The 17,620-nt window shown below is 52.3% G+C and overlaps 6 protein-coding genes across 6 annotated transcripts; 3 read left to right on the plus strand and 3 right to left on the minus strand.

Moving 5' to 3' along the window:
• Positions 1-19: 19 nt before the first annotated feature.
• Positions 20-517, minus strand: ISF_09700 (hypothetical protein; the record flags this gene model as incomplete). Its single annotated transcript, XM_018853301.1, has 1 exon — positions 20-517. The coding sequence occupies one exon, from the start codon at positions 515-517 to the stop codon at positions 20-22; it is 498 nt and encodes a 165-aa protein (XP_018699517.1).
• A 2,137-nt stretch (positions 518-2,654) lies between these two features.
• ISF_09701 (hypothetical protein) lies at positions 2,655-2,993 on the plus strand (the record flags this gene model as incomplete). The annotated part of the gene is made up of 2 exons (XM_018853302.1): positions 2,655-2,924; positions 2,964-2,993. The coding sequence occupies 2 exons, from the start codon at positions 2,655-2,657 to the stop codon at positions 2,991-2,993; spliced, it is 300 nt and encodes a 99-aa protein (XP_018699518.1).
• A 1,292-nt stretch (positions 2,994-4,285) lies between these two features.
• On the minus strand, positions 4,286-4,984 carry ISF_09702 (hypothetical protein; the record flags this gene model as incomplete). Its single annotated transcript, XM_018853303.1, has 1 exon — positions 4,286-4,984. The coding sequence occupies one exon, from the start codon at positions 4,982-4,984 to the stop codon at positions 4,286-4,288; it is 699 nt and encodes a 232-aa protein (XP_018699519.1).
• A 4,123-nt stretch (positions 4,985-9,107) lies between these two features.
• Positions 9,108-10,612, minus strand: ISF_09703 (hypothetical protein; the record flags this gene model as incomplete). Its single annotated transcript, XM_018853304.1, has 2 exons — positions 9,108-9,130; positions 9,193-10,612. The coding sequence occupies 2 exons, from the start codon at positions 10,610-10,612 to the stop codon at positions 9,108-9,110; spliced, it is 1,443 nt and encodes a 480-aa protein (XP_018699520.1).
• A 901-nt stretch (positions 10,613-11,513) lies between these two features.
• On the plus strand, positions 11,514-12,188 carry ISF_09704 (hypothetical protein; the record flags this gene model as incomplete). Its single annotated transcript, XM_018853305.1, has 1 exon — positions 11,514-12,188. One exon carries the CDS (start codon positions 11,514-11,516, stop codon positions 12,186-12,188), a length of 675 nt encoding a protein of 224 aa, XP_018699521.1.
• A 1,144-nt stretch (positions 12,189-13,332) lies between these two features.
• ISF_09705 (hypothetical protein) lies at positions 13,333-14,579 on the plus strand (the record flags this gene model as incomplete). The annotated part of the gene is made up of 3 exons (XM_018853306.1): positions 13,333-13,550; positions 13,716-13,964; positions 14,159-14,579. 3 exons carry the CDS (start codon positions 13,333-13,335, stop codon positions 14,577-14,579), a joined length of 888 nt encoding a protein of 295 aa, XP_018699522.1.
• Positions 14,580-17,620: the final 3,041 nt, after the last annotated feature.

Consider the following 17,620-nt stretch of genomic DNA (forward strand, 5'->3'; position numbering starts at 1 on the left):
TCCTTACCAGGACAATATTTCAGTATTTTGCCTCCTCAGCCGCGCCGGGTTGGTCACCAGGCGGACGTTTCTCCCTCAGCAAGCGATCAAGCTGCTGCAAGACTCCGCTCTGGTCATTCAACGAAGCGCTTCGATACTGTATGACGAATCCCGCACTCGCATCGAATGTTTCCACAAATTTTCTCGGAACCAAGGCTCGGTACAGAAAGATCTCTGTCTTGCTCATGCCAATGACCCTCACCCACGCACTCAATTGGTTCGGTTCACCGCTCCTCAACATCTCCTGCGCCATCGCTACCATAATCAATGCTATTTGCGCGTCCTCTTCTGCTTTCTTGGGCTTGATGCGTCGTTGCTCCTCAGCGATCCGTCCTGTGGTTTCCTTCTTCTCTCCTTCGGCATTTTGTAGAAGAGCTATGATGTGCGTCTCCTTCCTGTTTTGCAGCTCGGCAAAGTCGGTATATGCTATTGCTGGATCTGCGTCTGAGTCTCGGAAGACGCCATCTGTAGCCACCATCGACGCGGCATGTCCATATCGTAGCTGAAGCTAAGTTGCACGTCTCTCTCGTGGACCAACTCAATTATCTCGTTCGATGCCCAGGTCCCAGCACACATGGTGAGCGCAAACTAGACGATGTACTGCCGCGCTAAACTGTCGCGCAACATCGCTGTTCGGCTAGCTTGAGCAGATGAGGAGTGAGCCTTGTGTCTGCTGGCAAAGGCGAAAGAGCGACCGAAGGCACGTTCCTCGAACGCAGCGGTTGGCTCAGGTTCTGCAAGTCAATTTTAAGAGTGCGCACTGAAAGAAAAACAATGAAAATGCCTCGGGAGTAGACGCCTGGTGTATATTTCAGAGAGTGATTCAGCCGGTGCCGGATAGGTCTGGCGCGTCGGAGTTGGGGAAAGGGAGCTGTCTACACTCTGGCACTGCGGGATCACCTAGAAAGTGGCGGTGAAAAGTGGAAGGCGGCTTGAGAGGCGAATGTCTTATTTTAGAAAGATTGTTGTATACAGGGAGCCAAACATAATATCATGCCTTTGTGCCACGTGCTTGTATGTCCTCGCACTGCTTTTATCAGTGCTGCTTCCCTTCAATAGCAGCTCAAGGGTCACTATGAAGTGCGCAGTTGGCAGTGGCTGGGGCGACGGAGCCGAAATATATAGGATTGAAATGTCATTTCAGTGCTAGTTTTTAGTCATTCAAGGGCCAGGAAATAAGAGTACGCGCGTCCAAGTGTTCCGTCGTCTTGTTTGGCGTATGTACAGCCTTCGCTCAGCCAATGAAGCCCCGACAATGTTTTGCGCCGCAGAAGCAACGCTGTTTTTCGGCCCCCGGAAACGTCTCGAAATTGTAGTCCAGCGTGAGCTCTTCGCCAGCCTTCACGTGCCGCTTGGCGAAGATGAACAAGCACGGCACCCCGGACACCACTCGCTTTTGCACAACACAGTTGGGGTCGCAGTGGTGATTTAAAAACCGAGCCTCGCTACCGATGCTGATCGCGTCGCAGGCCAAGCCCATATCCATGTGCATTACGTAATGCACCTTTGATTTTGGTACATTGAGCAGTAGCGCCTCCAGCACTCGCTCATAGCGATGACCTCGCCTGTGTATTGCGCCACGAAACGCTCTCGATCAATCGCCTCGTTGGTGAAGAGCCCGAATCCTTTGTCTCCCACTCGAAGCACCTTACACCGACTCTGACTTTCGGTAGCCAGACGGTTCGTGCAAAGCGATCCGATCCGGCAGTTTGTGTCGTCGCAGTCATAGCACATCGCGCGATTTTGGTACGACTGGCGGCAACCGTCGGCTTCGTCGCAGCTGCAGCAAGGCTTTTCGGAAAGCTTTTCGGGAAACGGCATCCGTCGCTCCAGCTTCTGCCGGGCCAGATTGGATATCCTGTTGCACGAAACTCGCGTGTACGGCGTCGGCTTTGCACTGTTCTCGCGATGGCGTACCTTTGTTGTGCTTGAAGTTGAACGCTGCCTGTGAAGCACCGCTCTTGGACTTTGTCGGAGATCCTCGATGCCAAATTTATTGTAGTCGAACAGCTCAACAAGACAGTATGTCTTCTGCCGGCGCTTGCGCAGAATGGTGTGAAGGATAGCTGACCGATTATGACATTCACGCGCGCAAGCTCCGTCGCGAACTTCGTCACAATCTATGATGATGGGATTTGTACGTGAGCCTGCTGCCATGACTGTCGGCTGCAGTCTTCGAGGTGAATGTAGTCGTCTGAGGTCAGCGCGTTTGAGATGGTGCAGCGGTTTGATGCGAAAAGTCCTGTCGCCTCACGCACCGGGAGAGGTGTCTGTGTATATACTCAGATCAGCCGTCGCCTTCGCATTGACTATTCTTCCAGCTCAATGGCTTCTCGCGCTGGGTGTCATCAATGCGACGGATGCATTCCCTTGCAAGCCTTGGCCTACAAGGGAAGCTGTGTCTGCTGCTCACGCTATGCATGACGGTCACCATCAATGCGGATCTTCTCACGCGATTGCTCATGCAGAGCTGCCAAAAGCACGGTGGCTAGCGGCCTCTTGAAAGGGGTACGCTCTCGATTGACACAAGCATTCTAAAGCCTGCGCTTTCTTTACAGAAAGAAGACTATCTACGACCATACGGCACATGAACCCCCAAAAGGACGGTGGCAAGAATGATGGCCAGCAAGCTCATCCCGGTGCGGGTACTGGCCAGCGGCGCGGTTGGCACTGGCGGCCTGGGCGCTGCCCAAGATGCCGAGGGTACCGACGAGGGAAAGGTAGTGACTAGAGAACTGTTCGCCGGCCACAGAGGCGTGCCAGAGGGCCCGGACGCGCGTGGCACGGTCTTGAAGCTGCAGTCTGCGGGGGGTGAGACGGTGGTCAGGTTTGCAGGGTTGTTCAAAAGCAGGAGGGAAGGCTGGCCAGGAGAAGAGGCGGACAGGGTAATATTTTCGTCCAGGTGGACGTCACTGTGTTTCCAGACCCCTGCGAAGCATGGTCAGAAGGATTGAACTGGGCCATAATGTCGCTACTTCGGTTTAGGCCGGAACGCTTTCTGTTTAGGGGCGACCTTCTTATGAGCGTCTCGCGACGGTCGAAATTGGCCGCGCAATGCTTCCCCTTCTCACGCCTCTCCGTCACCCATGCAGCCCGTAGCGTCATTCTAATCTGTCCGCAGGCTGCAAGCCGTTCTTTGTCAGGTTGGGCGCCGGCTGCAGCCGACGATTGAACGGGAGGCCCTCAAGGAAGAATCGCACCAAACGAAGAGACATCATGTTCCAAGGATACCATCCGCCAAACTTGAGCCGCGCTTCTGAATGCTGCGAGACGTAGAGAGGGCACTCTTAATAGGGCAGAGGCCCTTCGGATCTCTATCGGCCCATGGAGTTGAATAGCTCACACGGAACGTTTTACAACCTCTCGAGCATGGCCTTCAAAGTATTACCATGGCCACAATACACGCTTACGTGCGAGATGCGAAGGTACGAAGAGAAGCGACCTGCAATCACCACAGCACTTTTCAGAATAGCAGCGACCACATCTATAAATAAGTGTACCCAGCACGCACATGAGAAGAAGAGCCGATCTGTTGGTCTTTCCTTCCTGTTGCCAGGCGCGATGAGCCTCGTTTAGAAGCCCTTCACATCTCGACAGAATAATCTGATTCGGACGAGGTACAAGATGTTTCCATCTCTAAATCTGGCGTGGCTTCTGACTGAGGTACGGCTTCATGACCCTCTTCCAGTCGCAATCGAGTCAGTATATGGCAAATGGAGAGAATGACGTCTTTAGGCTCCTCGAGATCCAGCCACTTCGTACTAGATACGCGAATGCATGTGTCTTCTGGATGGTCTCGGACAAGGTCCAACTGCCGCATTCTCCGTGGGCGCGTTCAAGTATTCTTCGTCGTAGTGAGAGCCGAAGTCAAAATGGAAGAAACGGATAAACGTGCCATTGCAGATATATGAATAGACGCTATATCAAGCGAGCTGGTTAGCTGGAGAGTGGGCCCAAGTGGGGGGAGGCAGAAGGAAAGGTCGAACCCATCACGGAATAGTTCTGTAGTGCTATACTGCTTCCAGGTCGTGACAGCCTCTCCGACGACTTGAGCCAGAGCCTTGATAGTTAAAACAGGAAAATATCTTTCAGTACGGTCGTCATAAAAAAGATTCTGGGATGCCGGCTTACACTCACCCATGATGAGGGACGGGTGAAGGATTGTCCAGGAAGAGGACTCGAGAAACTTTGTACAGAGGCCGCCATCATCGGCGCCAACAATGGTTCTGCCAGCAATCACTGCCCTTCATATATGGCTCTCTGGGCGAAAGCAATACTCTTCCTGGGGGCGAGATTGTTCTAGGACCGAGTACAGAGACAGGGAGAAGAGTTCCTTAGCCAGCTCGGCCACAAGTAACTCTGGTTTGCGGGCGCGGGACTCGTTCTGGTCGTCGTCCAGAGGAACGCTAGCGCGACTACCGCTATATTCGGACGAAGACGGCCGCGCAGGGGATGAGGATTCCGGAATTGGAATCGTGGATGAGGGGACAAAACCGGGATAATGCGTGGCCTGCCTGTTACCAGCACTTTCGCGGGTGGAATATTTCCTGTCTTCATCTCGAACATCGGACCGAATTAATCTGGCCAGTGCGAGGCGGAAACGACCATCGGGGGAGCTGTACAAGGAAGATTCAGAGGCGGTGCGAAGTCCGGAAACACGTTCGCGAAGACGCTCAACCACGTTGAGATTAATTTGCTGAGAGGATGAGCTCGAGCGTTGGCAGATTGGACACGACTCTTCATGATTGTCGTCTAGGGACGATAGAAAACGTGTCTGCCAAGCTTTGGCGTCCTTGGTGACCCTGACGGCTTGCATTTCGTCAGAGCCCCATTTGCTGGCGGGTGCTCCCAATCTGTCACCAAGGTGCGACAGAACGTGAGGGCCGGACTGGGCGGCGAGTTGCGCAACATTTTCAGGAAACTTGGGATCGAGGGGCACGGCCATGACTTGGGTATGGGGGGGGACAAAAATAGGTCGAATACCTGGTACGGAGGCGGCGTGAGTCGTATCACAGAACTGAAGTACTTTTTCTTATCCCCACAGCCATGGAAATATGGACTTGTCGAGCTGCAACGTAAACAGTGCGGGGCAAGTTCTTTGCTGCCGCGATAAAGACGCGTTGTCACGTGGGCAATGGCCGACACGCCTCTAACAACCGGGCGGACGAGAACGTCTCCACCCTTGCCATCGGCATCGACAGACTGCAGCACGAGCGTCTACCCAGGATGCTTATTTACGACACAACGACCTAGGAGAGAATCCGGCAAAGGACACATCATGGAAGTCTCAGGCCTGTCATCGCGAGTTCACGAAGTGGTTGGGTCGAAGCGAAGGCTCAATTCCGAGGATGACACACCAGCGAAACGGAGACAACGTCCGCCATCCAACAGAAAAGGCGCTACTAGGCCGATGATCTCGGGTGAGCTCCTTTGGGGCCCCCCATATATCGAATCGCTATACTGCAGCGAGAAGGACAAGGACACATTTCGCATACATTTCAGGAGGAGGCGCACCGAGGCGGCGACGACTGGGGCAAAATCTCCGTGTCAAGCCTCGCGGCGAAGCATTGTGAAACAGCTGAAGCGCTATGGCAAGGCTAGGTCAAAAGCAATGGTAGCGCTGCTTGAATCGTCCGGATTGTGGCCACGAAGACCACGCCGGCCTGGACAAGAGCCTCAGCTGCACCTACGATATGGAGGTACTACGCTAGTGGTAGATGCAGATGGCATCTTCCAAGTCCCACCCAGAGGTTTGGTGGTAACTGTTGCCGATTTTGAGAAGATGGCAGACAGGAGGTTAGAACACCCCATGACCTTGCTACCAGAAGCCAAAGGAGAGAAGAAGGAATTCGGAGAACGTAGAGCTGAGGAGCACCATCGCATCCAACCCAAGAAAGCTGAAGAGGACACGCAGATAGCATTGATGATGGCAGCGATGGCGCAAGAAATGTTGAGAAGCGCTGACCGGAAGCAACGGGCCGACCGGAAGCAACCGGGCGCGTGGGCGAGGGTTATTGGCATTGGCGGGGGCAAGATCTACATGTACCGAAGCTGGGTTCCCAGACGATTCGTGGAAACGTTCAAAGCCGATAAGCGATTTGTTGTCGAGTATCGATGTATTTCGTTGGAGGACGAGGACAGAGTCATAGAGCAACTGGATTGCTTGCTCAAGGAGCGAAGTCCACCAAGTGTCCAGCCCGGCGCGGCTGCTGCGGCATAACATTGGAAATTTTAGATTTCTTGCCGTCGCCATGTATGCTACGGCTGAGCCTAAATGGTGTGCCAACCAAGCTTCGGTGATTGACAGTTTTTGCGAGTTTAGACACTAGTGATCAGAACTTGAGATAAGATTATTTGCATTAACTATGTGATGAGCGCCTCTCTGAGCAAAGTCTGTCTGACCTACCATTCCAGGACTGGAGTTGAGGTGTACACATGCGCGTCATGTGAACCAGAAACCGGCGTTCGAGATAAGTCCTTGGGACGCGGAGGGTGGCCACGGAGGCCGCTGCAGGCGTGCTGGTCGACAAAAAAAGCCATGCACATTTGATGAAATTGAGTTTTGCGAAATGTCATAGCCGCACGGCCGTCGGCAACCCCGCTTTGCCGAGGGCTGATCAAATAATTGCAGCACGTTTGCCGTGGTGTGCGAGCGCTGGGACAGCTCAATCATGACTGAGCGGGTAGCTCGATGTAGAGGTGAGTTGTGACCGTGCACGCACAAGCTTGTTCGGGGCGGGGATGGGGTGTCATACGAAATGGCATTGGAATCTGCGAAGAGCAGAGTTGAGTGCTGGTCCAGGCAAGGGAGTCGATCCGCACAGAGATGGGCCGCAGAAGGTCGTCAGGGTTATCGTGTTGTATGTAAGCCTTGCGGACAAGCTCATTTGCGCTGTTTGATCCGACAGGCTTGAGACATAACGACAGAATGCCTGGCTCAAGCCACTCATGACCTTCGTACTCCCATTTTCGGCTTTTATAATGAACCAGTTGTTTCGCATCGGTTGTTTTTTATTGTGGTCTTTCGCTTGTTGACGCTCCATGTCCACTTCGATGAGGAAGGGAGTTGGCGTTGCCTAGCAATGCTGGTTCGCCCGGCGGCATTGGTCCATTCGGCGATGCTGATCCATTTGGTCTTGGTGGTTCCTTGGGCTGTCCTGGATCGTTCGGCGACGCTGCCTCGTTCGGCGACGCTGCCTCGCTCGGACGTGCTGGCTCCGTCGACGAGAAATTCAAGATCCGGCTAAGCGACACCATCCTTGATGCCGAAATCCGAAATGCTCGTTTATCATTCAACCTTCTGGCTGCGACGGTCAGAATTTGGCATGTTGAAAGAGAACAATATGCGCCACGGCGCGTGTTGCGCAACTCTATGCCACCGCCCCATAAATCTGCCTGAGCACTCCTTCCACCAGAAGTCTGGCGCGTCACCTTCGCACCTCGGCGTGTGGTTGGTGTCTCCGCCCTTGCTTGTGCGTACCGCCCAGCACCTCGGGGTCGTGCCCGACGTGAAGTCACGGCTATTTTTCAAGTACACATCCCCGACCGGTACGAATGAGAAGCAAATTCCTGACGGTTTGCTCCGGCTCTAGAAGAATCCAGTGTGTCGCTTCATGCAGGTGTTGGACGTTGCTCAAGCGCAGTGTCGGGCTTAGCATGGTAATAAATGGCGACAGCTGTAAATGGCGGCAGCATCTGTAAATGGCAACAGCTGTAAATGGCAACAGCTGTAAATGGCAACAGCTGTGAATGGCAGCGGCATGAATGGTAGGCAGTAAATAGCATCAGCTGTAATTGGCTATGTAGTAAATGGCAACCGCAAATGGAAGTGACATGGGAAAAAGGCCTGTGTAGTTCATCTGGCGGGCTGGGGGCCAATTCTGGCAACAACCGGGCTACTGTGAGTGTCACTGACTCGTGGCGCAACACGCTACGCTATACTAGTGGCTTGTCCACTGACTGCACGCTTTTTTAATCTAGTTGTATTTAATCCGGCGATGCAATTATGAGACCAGTGACAATGTAACGCAATGATTACCTGCTAGCCATGATCACCAACGGCGCCAGCACTTCGCCCAAATTGCTTCTTTCCCACGAGCTACCAGCCTGGCGCAAAGATAACGAGTACCTTCTGTCTGGATATCGGTGACAATCTCCTGGCGCTGACATCAGGTTCAACACGCTAAACGTGATGCTAGACAAACATCTACATCGAAATGGCTCTCACTGGCATCCATGCTCTACCTCAACAACGAAACGGTGAACATATACTCTCACTTACTTGGTGCAATCATCTTTGCGCTACTTCCGATCCATTTCTATTGTCGAAATTTCTCTTTGCAGCACAATGCGCAAATGGGAGATTTAATCACTGTGTCGATATACTGCTACAGCGTGGCTTTGTGCTTCGGTCTATCCGCAACGTAAGCATTTGAGACCTGCAAAAAAGGCAGCTTCTAATTGTATCAAAGTTTTCATATTCTGTGCAATCACAGTTGCCGTGTACATTCATTCATTCATTCATTCATTCAGTTTATTACGCCCGGTGGAGAAGTCCAAGAGGGCAACTATAAGCCTATGCAATGTATCCAGTCTGAAGCTAAGCTGTTACTCAAAAAGCCCATGAGTCATGACATGAAATGTCTGCTCCTCATAGCTATTGCCTTTACTGTCGCGATTTCTCGTGAGCGGTATTTTCTGAGCGGACTTGCTTGAGGTCTTCTTCCCCAAGTGTTTAGTATCCTATTTTCGGCAGCTAAAGCGGTGTCTGCTGCATCAGGCACGAGATTGAACAGGCGGGCTATAGGTTAGGCGTGGGTGTTAGTGTTGCAATCTGTGCGTGGTGTTTGTTCTCAAGACGTCGCGTGGCCAGTGCAAAGCGGATCGCCGCTTGCACTGCCTTCATATTCGGTTTCCAATCTGGTCCATCTGACAGTCCCTTTCCTCCTAAAAAGAATGAAATGTTTCCTCTCTGAGTTTCAGTGCACTGATACATTTTTTTTCTGTGAGCTTCCCATCTTGGGCATCGGAAGAGGAAATGTGCCACCGTTTCCCGTTCACGGCCACATTCACACAGCATTGACGATACTGCCTTGATTCTGTACAGCGAGTTGTTCAGTCTTGACATGTCTGTCCTCAGCTGCGATAACGCACTACGCTCCGTCCATGGTCGGTTGTCATATAGCTCTCGAGTGTGCGCACCTGGGAGGGCTGCATCCACCTTCTTGGTGTGGTTGCCTACCCGATCCGGCAAACTCCTCTCAGTCTCGATTCTCTTTCTCTCGAGGTTGAGGGTAGTGGATTTCATAATAGAGGCCTGGCGACTGGGAATGGAGCCCTGCTTAGTCGCTTGCCTTGCCTCCCGCTTGGCCAACAGTAGGGTCTTGTCTTGGCTGGAGCTAGGAATCCAAACTACCAATATGTCATTTCCGTTTTTCCATAGCCGTTTGATGCTATTGTAGATAGAGCGGACATGTTCCTGACCGGAGTGTTGTCGGGGGGTGCGAAGAGTAAGGGCGACTGCCTGGTTAGTGGTTAGAAGTGCCACACGGCGGTGCCTGACATCAGGCATGCCGGTTAATGCGTGTGCCAATGTTGCCAGTTCTCCAAAGTATGGGTTTTGTTCGGCGCTCCATCCCACTGTGAGCGAAAAGGTGCCGCGTCGTGCCTCGCCGTCGCCGTTGGCCGTAACCTCGATCGCTCCGCCACCTCCCACCACGTCATTTCGTGCTGAGCTGCTCACAGCTATGCACATGTCCCAGCTTATTTCGGTGTCCTTGTTCGGCTTGTCATGTTTGATGCTTTGAATACGCTTCTCCCATGGTGCCAGAGTGAATGGTAGAATAGTTTCGATCTCCTGTAGGGGTACATTCTTCAGCCTGTATGCTACCTGGTGGAAAGGCGAGCGGTAGCCTCCGAAGTAGTGTTTTTGTATACGAGATGTAATTCTGTGAAGGCGGTTTGTCTGAGGCAGCGTATGAATATCGATCCACATCTTAGTCGCTCGTTTCCAAAACCTTTCTCCTGCACTCAATATGGAAGCCTCCGCTTCCGCGATGCTTGTTGCTACCGTGAGAAAAGTCCCGACAATTGCTTGCGCGCCCACTCGTTGAACACGGTTGATGGGGCCTACGTTTCTATCCTTGTAGGCGTGCATCCATATATTTGAGGCGTAGTCCACTGCTGGGGCCACTGTGGCGGAGAACAGTCGTCGAGCCGTTGCGGCTGTCAAACCCTTGAACCTTGTCAGCTCCAGTGCAGTCGCGAGACCTTTGGATGCTGCCCTTGCAATCTGCTGCTTGTACTTGAGTCGAGCATCCACGATCAACCCAAGAATCTTGACATGGTCCTTGGGGTAAATGATTTGATCCTTGATGATAAACGGGTCTGCGTTGAGTTTGCGTGCAGTCTTAGTGAAGTGAATGATCGCCGTCTTTTGAATGTCAAATGTCGCACCACTTCTACGCTCAAGTGTGGCGGCCCCTACATTCGCGCCCCCGTACACTCGCGCCCCCCGCTTAGTCAACAGCGACCGCTGTAAGTTGCCCCTGATAGAGCCCTTCCTCAGCGGCATAACGCACCACAATCCAGATCTCCGTAACAACCTCTCACCTCCTCTTTACCTCATTACCTCGTACGTCTCAATGCAATGGTGCCCAATACTCTATCTTTGCCTTCTTTTCAATGGTGGGACTCACGAGAAGACCTGCTTTCTCTATTGCAAATCTACGCAGCTGTCGAGGGCTATCGCTTTATTATTAGAAGATCTAAATGGGAATGTGGCCGGCAAAGCATTGTATATGCTTGCAGTCGATGGCGTGCAGGTTGCCAATTTTCGATATTGATCAAGGAAAAAAAATATGGTAATTGGGAATATGAATATCGATCTGAAGCGCGCTTTTCAACACACAACCACAAACTACAACCTATACGGCAGCCAGAAGACAGACCTCAAGACGAGCGGGAGACCGGACCCCTAGACGAGGCAAGGTCAGAGGACGTACTAGCAGACGGACTAGAAGACAACGCAGAGGACAAGCCCCAATGTAAACAAGAACAGCTACCAAAGAAGATACAGCCTACTTGTAGCAAGTGTCATATACAAGGTCATAAAAGGGGCGCAAAATGCTGCCCTTTGCGAGATAGAAGCAGCCCGTGAGATAGGCCAATTTACAGCGGGTTATGCAAAACTTACAGCGGGCGCTGTTGACTAAGCGGGGGGCGCGAGTGTACGGGGGCGCGAATGTAGGGGCCGCCCTCAAGTGTATATTGCTTAGGTAATATCTGCTTAGGTAATAACCAGCTGCATGGCTGCGATTGGTGCGGGCCACAGCCTTGTCATACTTCCCGTGACGACAAAAATGTGCAGGGCCAACACTAACTCCACAGCCACCTAGCCAAGTTCACCAACAAGCTCACAAACATTCTTCCAAAAGCGACATTTTCCAAACATGCAACCGCAAACAACAATTGCAATGTCTTCTCAAATTATGTTCGACGAGGATCCACTTGTGTGGCATTTTGCTATGCAAGGCGAAGCGGACGAAGCCTTGCTTGGCGATGATTCCGACCCGGAGCCCGCCGTTGATTTGCTCTATCTGCGCATCGCAGGCAGGCGCCCTGTTGTCTTGCTACGGGATACCGCCAAGGAGTTACTGGAAGACAAAGCGCCTGATAATGAAAGCAAGCGGGTTTCTGCACGACGTCGTGCAGAGGCGAGCCAGCTTCCGGATCGTTACATGCAGCTAAAGCATGACCTCATCAGCTCTTCCGCTGCTCCGTTTCGACGCGACATAGATGTGATTCTCTTTACACATGAGACGGATGCCGAATTCGTAAAGGAGATGAGCGGATACTACGGCACTCAGCTGGATGCTATCGGAAAGGTCATGTTTGAAGGCTCCTCGTGGGATGACCTTGACGCATGTTTGGAGCGGATGGCGGTATTCAAAAATGTACACACGATCTCTGTATGGCTAGAGAGCGACCGATTCGTCGACAACCCCGAAAGCATGACAAGAGAAGACTATGTTGCCATGGCGCTCGAATTTGAGGCAAGAGACAAACGCATGTTGAAGGGTCGCAACGTAACGGTAGAGTACATCGACTACGACGGAACCGTCCACGGAACATTTCGGACCGGCGGCTAAATATTGAACTTCTACCTGAGTTTTACCATATTGGCTGGTTGCGACATATATGCACGACGCACTCAAAACTTGAGAAGGATGCACGGCAGGCGAATTGGAAGGCACAGGGAAAATGTGGGAGGAATCGTCTCAGAATGGTCTCATTGGTAGAAGATGTATTCGGATCAATACACATGATGCCTTTGCCCATTACGGGTTCCGTGCAGCACCAAAATTCACTAGACAGATAGCTCATTTAAACGCAGTTACTGCACCACCACTGGCCTTTCTGACTTATGTGCCGAGCAACGATGATGCGCGTTGCCTTGCGGTCGCCTAAATTCCTCTATCATTTCCCTCACCCATTTGCGGGTCCCTTCCGGCTGCTCAACTGTCTTCTTAACAAAGGTAATATGCAGCAGGCAGTCGTCGCACACGTTAAGCATCTCCCTAGTAAACGTAAAATCCGTATCGACCGTACCCCCGTGAATCTCAAGCATCTTTAACTGTGAGTGCCTTGCAAACATGTGATGTGCAAAGGCTGGAAAGCCTGGCCTTATTATGAACATCTTACCAACCGTTGGCCCAGCCTGGAGCAATTCTATACGTATTTCGCGGAGGATAGATGAGATCATGCTGACCGTGGCCCAAATTTTGAAGTTGTTGACTCGAAGCCCTGTGGAGGCGAGTGTCATAGTCAGTAGCTTGGCTATTTTCTTTGACTGCCGTGGGCTGCCATTGATAAGGCAGCTAGGGTCCCCAATGTGAAGGCTAGACAGCTCAGACATCCCTCCCATGACTGGGGTGAGCATTCTCCACTGCCGGTCGGCGGCTTCAAAGGGTTCAGGTTCGTACTTTTCTGAAAGACATCTTGCTCCAGGAAGAAGCACGATGTTCTACAATGGGCAATCCAAGGCACCTGGGAAGACGCAGCGTGCAACATTCCCCTGTGGGCCGTCCAGGGACGACGTCGACCAGCGCAGGCCATAGTCGGAAAGCGGCGCAGACAGAGGACGGCACGCTCCGAATGGCAAGGCCACAAGCTAGCCAGTTTCCGGAGCAAGAGGCCGTTTCGACGGAGACTCGCTATGCGCCACGCATGGACAACGCAGCCGCAACTGGCGACGACGATCTCGTCAACTAGCGATTCCGCGCGTTCAGGCTCATGGATCACTTTGTCGCGGCGCTGAGCGAGGAGCAGGAGCGCAAGCTGTCGCCCGAGATTGAGCGGGAGCGCGAGGTGCAGCGGGCTGCGCCTGAGAAGCCCGCGTTGCATGCCCTGCATCCGGACATGGTCACCTACGTGGCGACGGGCCGCCTGGCTGCGGATTCGTCGGCCCGGGTGCCAGCTTTTGCCTCGCTGTCGGCTACGAGTGCCGCGCGGTAGCTGGATCTCAATACATGTCCACGTCATGTGTATGTGTCGCGGGACTTTGCGCAGACGGTTGATGGGGCCGGCTCCGACTGCAGGCAGCGGCCTATACAGTGGGTTTTGGTGAGCCCGCCGCGGTCCCAAGCGCCCGCTATTGACACCATGATGGTTATTAGCCCCTATGAGGCGCAAATGCTACTGCCGGCGATCCAGAAATCCACCAGTGTGGCCTTGTGTCTGTACGCGCCGCGGCCGAACCCGGGCTATAGTGCGCTGGATGCTTTGGACTTATACACGGTGCCGGAGCAGCTGGACGTATGTGTGCCTCCGCAATTCGCCATCTGTTTGAATGTATTTGCCGGGCAGCTGTATTTTGGGTCCGAGCTGGAGGCCATCCGCGTCTGTCACTATCTTGGCATCAACTTGTACGCAAACGACGCGGATGCTATGCGCCGAAAAGCGGCGATGCTATGCAGCTTGCATGGATTCACGCAAAATCCGACAAAATTCTTGCAAGTTTTTTTTTCGCAGGTTCGTCGGGGTTGTGGCGGCATTGGCAAGACTCACATGGGCTGCATTTTGGATTCACGCCGCCCCAAGGACTTGTAACGTTGTGCAGGTCGATGGCTATTACCCTGCCCATGATGATCTGTGGTCGACAAGCGATGCCCAAGACTGTAGTTTTCGACCGCACTGGCGGGGACACGCCCAAGACGGATGAGCCTAAGACAGATGAGCCCCAGCCGAATACTGCCGAGGGGCGACGCATGCGACGACGTAAATTGTTTGACAATCAACAGCGAGATGACGAGCTCGCAGCCAGTACAATCGTAGCGACTTGGAACAAGCATCAATACATTGGAGCGACTTACCCCACCCTACGAAGAATATTGTTTCGCCAAGGACGATGGCAGGCGGCAACCGCGGCAGTCGCATCGAACGAGCAGAATCCTGCCGCCCCGTTGCCAAGAGCAGAGATGGACAAGAAAAATGCCCTCTACCAACGTCGATCGCCTGGCTGCCGCATGATGATAAATTAATTCATCGTCGGGACCGAGCACGGTGATTTCTGCAGGCATTTTGGACGTTGCAGGTTGTTGCTTTCATCAAAGTTATGAGAAGTGTAGCTGAGAGCAGCGTGCCCTTTTCTGACAGATAGCCTTCACCCAATCCATGTAAAGATGCCACATAATTGAAGCATAGTGACTGGCGCGGCAATGAGAGACTTTAGGAGCGGCCAACAGCAGGAAAAACATATGTCGAGGGGAACAGTCCTATAGAAATGGATTAGCACTGGAGGCTAGTCGAATGTCGTCCGAGATTCGGCTGCCTGCATATCGCGGATGTCACCTGAGCTGGCATAGATGGAGATGGAAATCACCCCTCATCTTGCGCCCGCGACTCTTTCGTTCTTCGAGTTCTCAAGTCAGCTTGAAGACAATGGCCTACTGCCAACTTTGCGACAAGCCCTTCGTCTCTCAAAGAGCGCTACAGCAGCATCAAGACACACTTCTTCCAGACATGCGTACTGCCGGCGATGCAACAGAAACTTGGCCCATCCTGACGCTCTCCGTCAACATCTGAGAAATTCCCCGAGACACCATGAATGCCAAGAGTGTGACAACGGGGTTGACTACCCCAGTAAAGAAGACTTAAACGACCATTTGGAGCGCGTCCATTTCACGTGCGGGCCTTGCAACGCAAGGTTTGCGAGCCAGGGGCAGCTTCAGGAGCACAACGTCGATGATCATAATTTGTGCATACAGCGCTCAGAATACTTCGACAGCCTATCCAATCTTAAGCATGTATGGTCAATTTGAGGCCGTTGCACGAAGAGCTGCTAACCTCTCCAGCACCAACAATCGCACCTACCGAGGATCATTGAATGCATTGGATTCAATCGAAAGTTTACCAGAAAATCACACATGATATTGCACATGGAGAATGGCGGCTGCGAGTTAGCTGTCGATTGTGACTCTATCACAAGACTAGCGTTTGAATGCGACTCATCCGATTGGTATGAGTGCTCCACGGAGGACTACAACTTCGAATGTCCGACATGCGAAACTCCATTTTAGAACGTTAGTGGACTCTTGCAACATGCCGAAAGCGACGCATGTCAAGTGTCCATGAAGAAAGGGGCGCCTTTATTCAGGCTTCTTAGGTTTCTGCGTTCCCGATTGTGAGTATGAAGGAATGGCGGGCGGCCTCAACAAACCGATACACTCTCATCCTTCGGTACGGCTTATTTATGAAACAGAGCTTCAGTTCTTAACAATTATTGCTTTTGACCGGGTTGCCTGTTAATTCGGAGTTTATGCATCTTCTCTCCTTGTTTTCCATTTTTATTATAGTCACGGCGGATCCGGCGCCGTGGAGTTTCACGGGTGTGGCCGACAACAAAATAATCGCAACGATGACAGCAGGCGGCTCTATTAGAGTGTAGGCATAGGCCGCATTATCATGGCCTTTCTTTGTGCAACAGATCAAGGGCACATTCTACTCCGAACTTGTACAGCCCAGAAAAAGTACAGCACCCGCAGTTCACTAGTTGTCACCAGCCCAACTACTGACTACTCAGGCGCTCGAGTGGTTATCTCTCGGAGGAACGGGTTGCAAATTTTATCACTCAGCTATGGCCGTACATGAGAGAAGTCAGACAAAGATGGTCCAACGATAAGTCTCGGAAGGAAAGCGGATGAGGACCCGATGCTACAATGCCAAGAGGCAAAATTGAGCCTTGCGAGGTTCGGTTTGGTAATCTAAGGTTTCGCTGGGCCTGCTGGGGTTGAGCCTGGTCGTGATGGGGCAAGCCATCTGCGTTGCGGCTCGGGGCTTTTCCTTTTGGCCTGCACGGCACCATCATCACTACCTCATCCCAAGCATATTGCTGGCTGAAGACAGACGAAATCGGGGCTCTCGCTCCATGGGCTGCCCACTCGGCACTCTGTCTGATGTCGTACCACTTGCGTTAGGTCAGGGCTTTTTCACCTCTAACGACTGCACTCGCATCGAACGATCGCACTCACCTTGAACGACTACATTCACCTCAAACATTGCATTCACCTCGAAAGACTGCACCCGAAAGTCATGGCAGCAGGCTCATATACAAATTCCATCATCGTAGATTATGACGAAGTTTGAAACGGGGCTTGCGCACGGACGATGTTACAGCCGGTCAGCTATCTATCATGGTATTTTGCGTAAACGCCAGCAGAGGCTGTTGTACAGTTTTGTGGGTTTGTTCTGGCTAGAGGTACGCCATCGAGGACCGGAGACAAAAGTCAGAGAGGTGCTTCAAAGGCAGTGAATAATTTCTAGCACGACAAAAGCACGCCGTGAAGGGAACAGTGCAAAGCCGACGGCTTCAGCAAGAAGCACGGTGATGTTGCTAGTGGCTAGCTAGTGGCTAGTGGCTCGTGTGCATACGTACTTAGTCTTAGCACAGACGTAGCTAAGGGTCCGTAGCGACGTGGGGCTGAGATCATGAAACCTTTCCGGGGCGTGGAGGCAGAGCTTCGCCATGCTAGACGCCACTTGTTGGCGGGCCTCCTGGTAAACATTGGCCAGAAGCATAAACTCTCTAAGCGAGTAGCTGCTAAGGATGATACAGCGTAGCTCGTCTGGAAGACCGAAGACGCGCTCCCATACGGTCATATGTGCCATGTTCTTGTTGTTCTTGTTGTTCTTGTTGTTCTTGTAGTACAAGGGACTGTTGTGCGGGCCCTCTGGATATGCGACATCCAGTGCTGGTCATCCAGCCTGATGCGGATACGGCCACTGGTATCCCGGCTTATGCATTGCGGTGGTTGGAAAAACTTGGCTTTGCTGCAAAAGCATCCGTGGACCTCACCGCAATTCCGGCTTCGCCATTAGCCAGACAATGCCAAACAGCGGCATAAGAAGAGACTAAAGAAAAAAGGAAAAGAAATCATTCAATAGAACTAGACGCATCAACCAGACGCTTGGACACAAGGTTCACTCAAAGCTCGTCGATACTGTCTGTTGCAGGTCGCTACTTCCAACGTATGGTGGTAGCTGTGAAAGGCCGCTAGTAAGTTGATTCAACTATCTAGTTCCT

Source organism: Cordyceps fumosorosea (assembly GCF_001636725.1).
Source record: "Cordyceps fumosorosea ARSEF 2679 chromosome Unknown scaffold_65, whole genome shotgun sequence".
NCBI lineage: Eukaryota > Fungi > Ascomycota > Sordariomycetes > Hypocreales > Cordycipitaceae > Cordyceps > Cordyceps fumosorosea.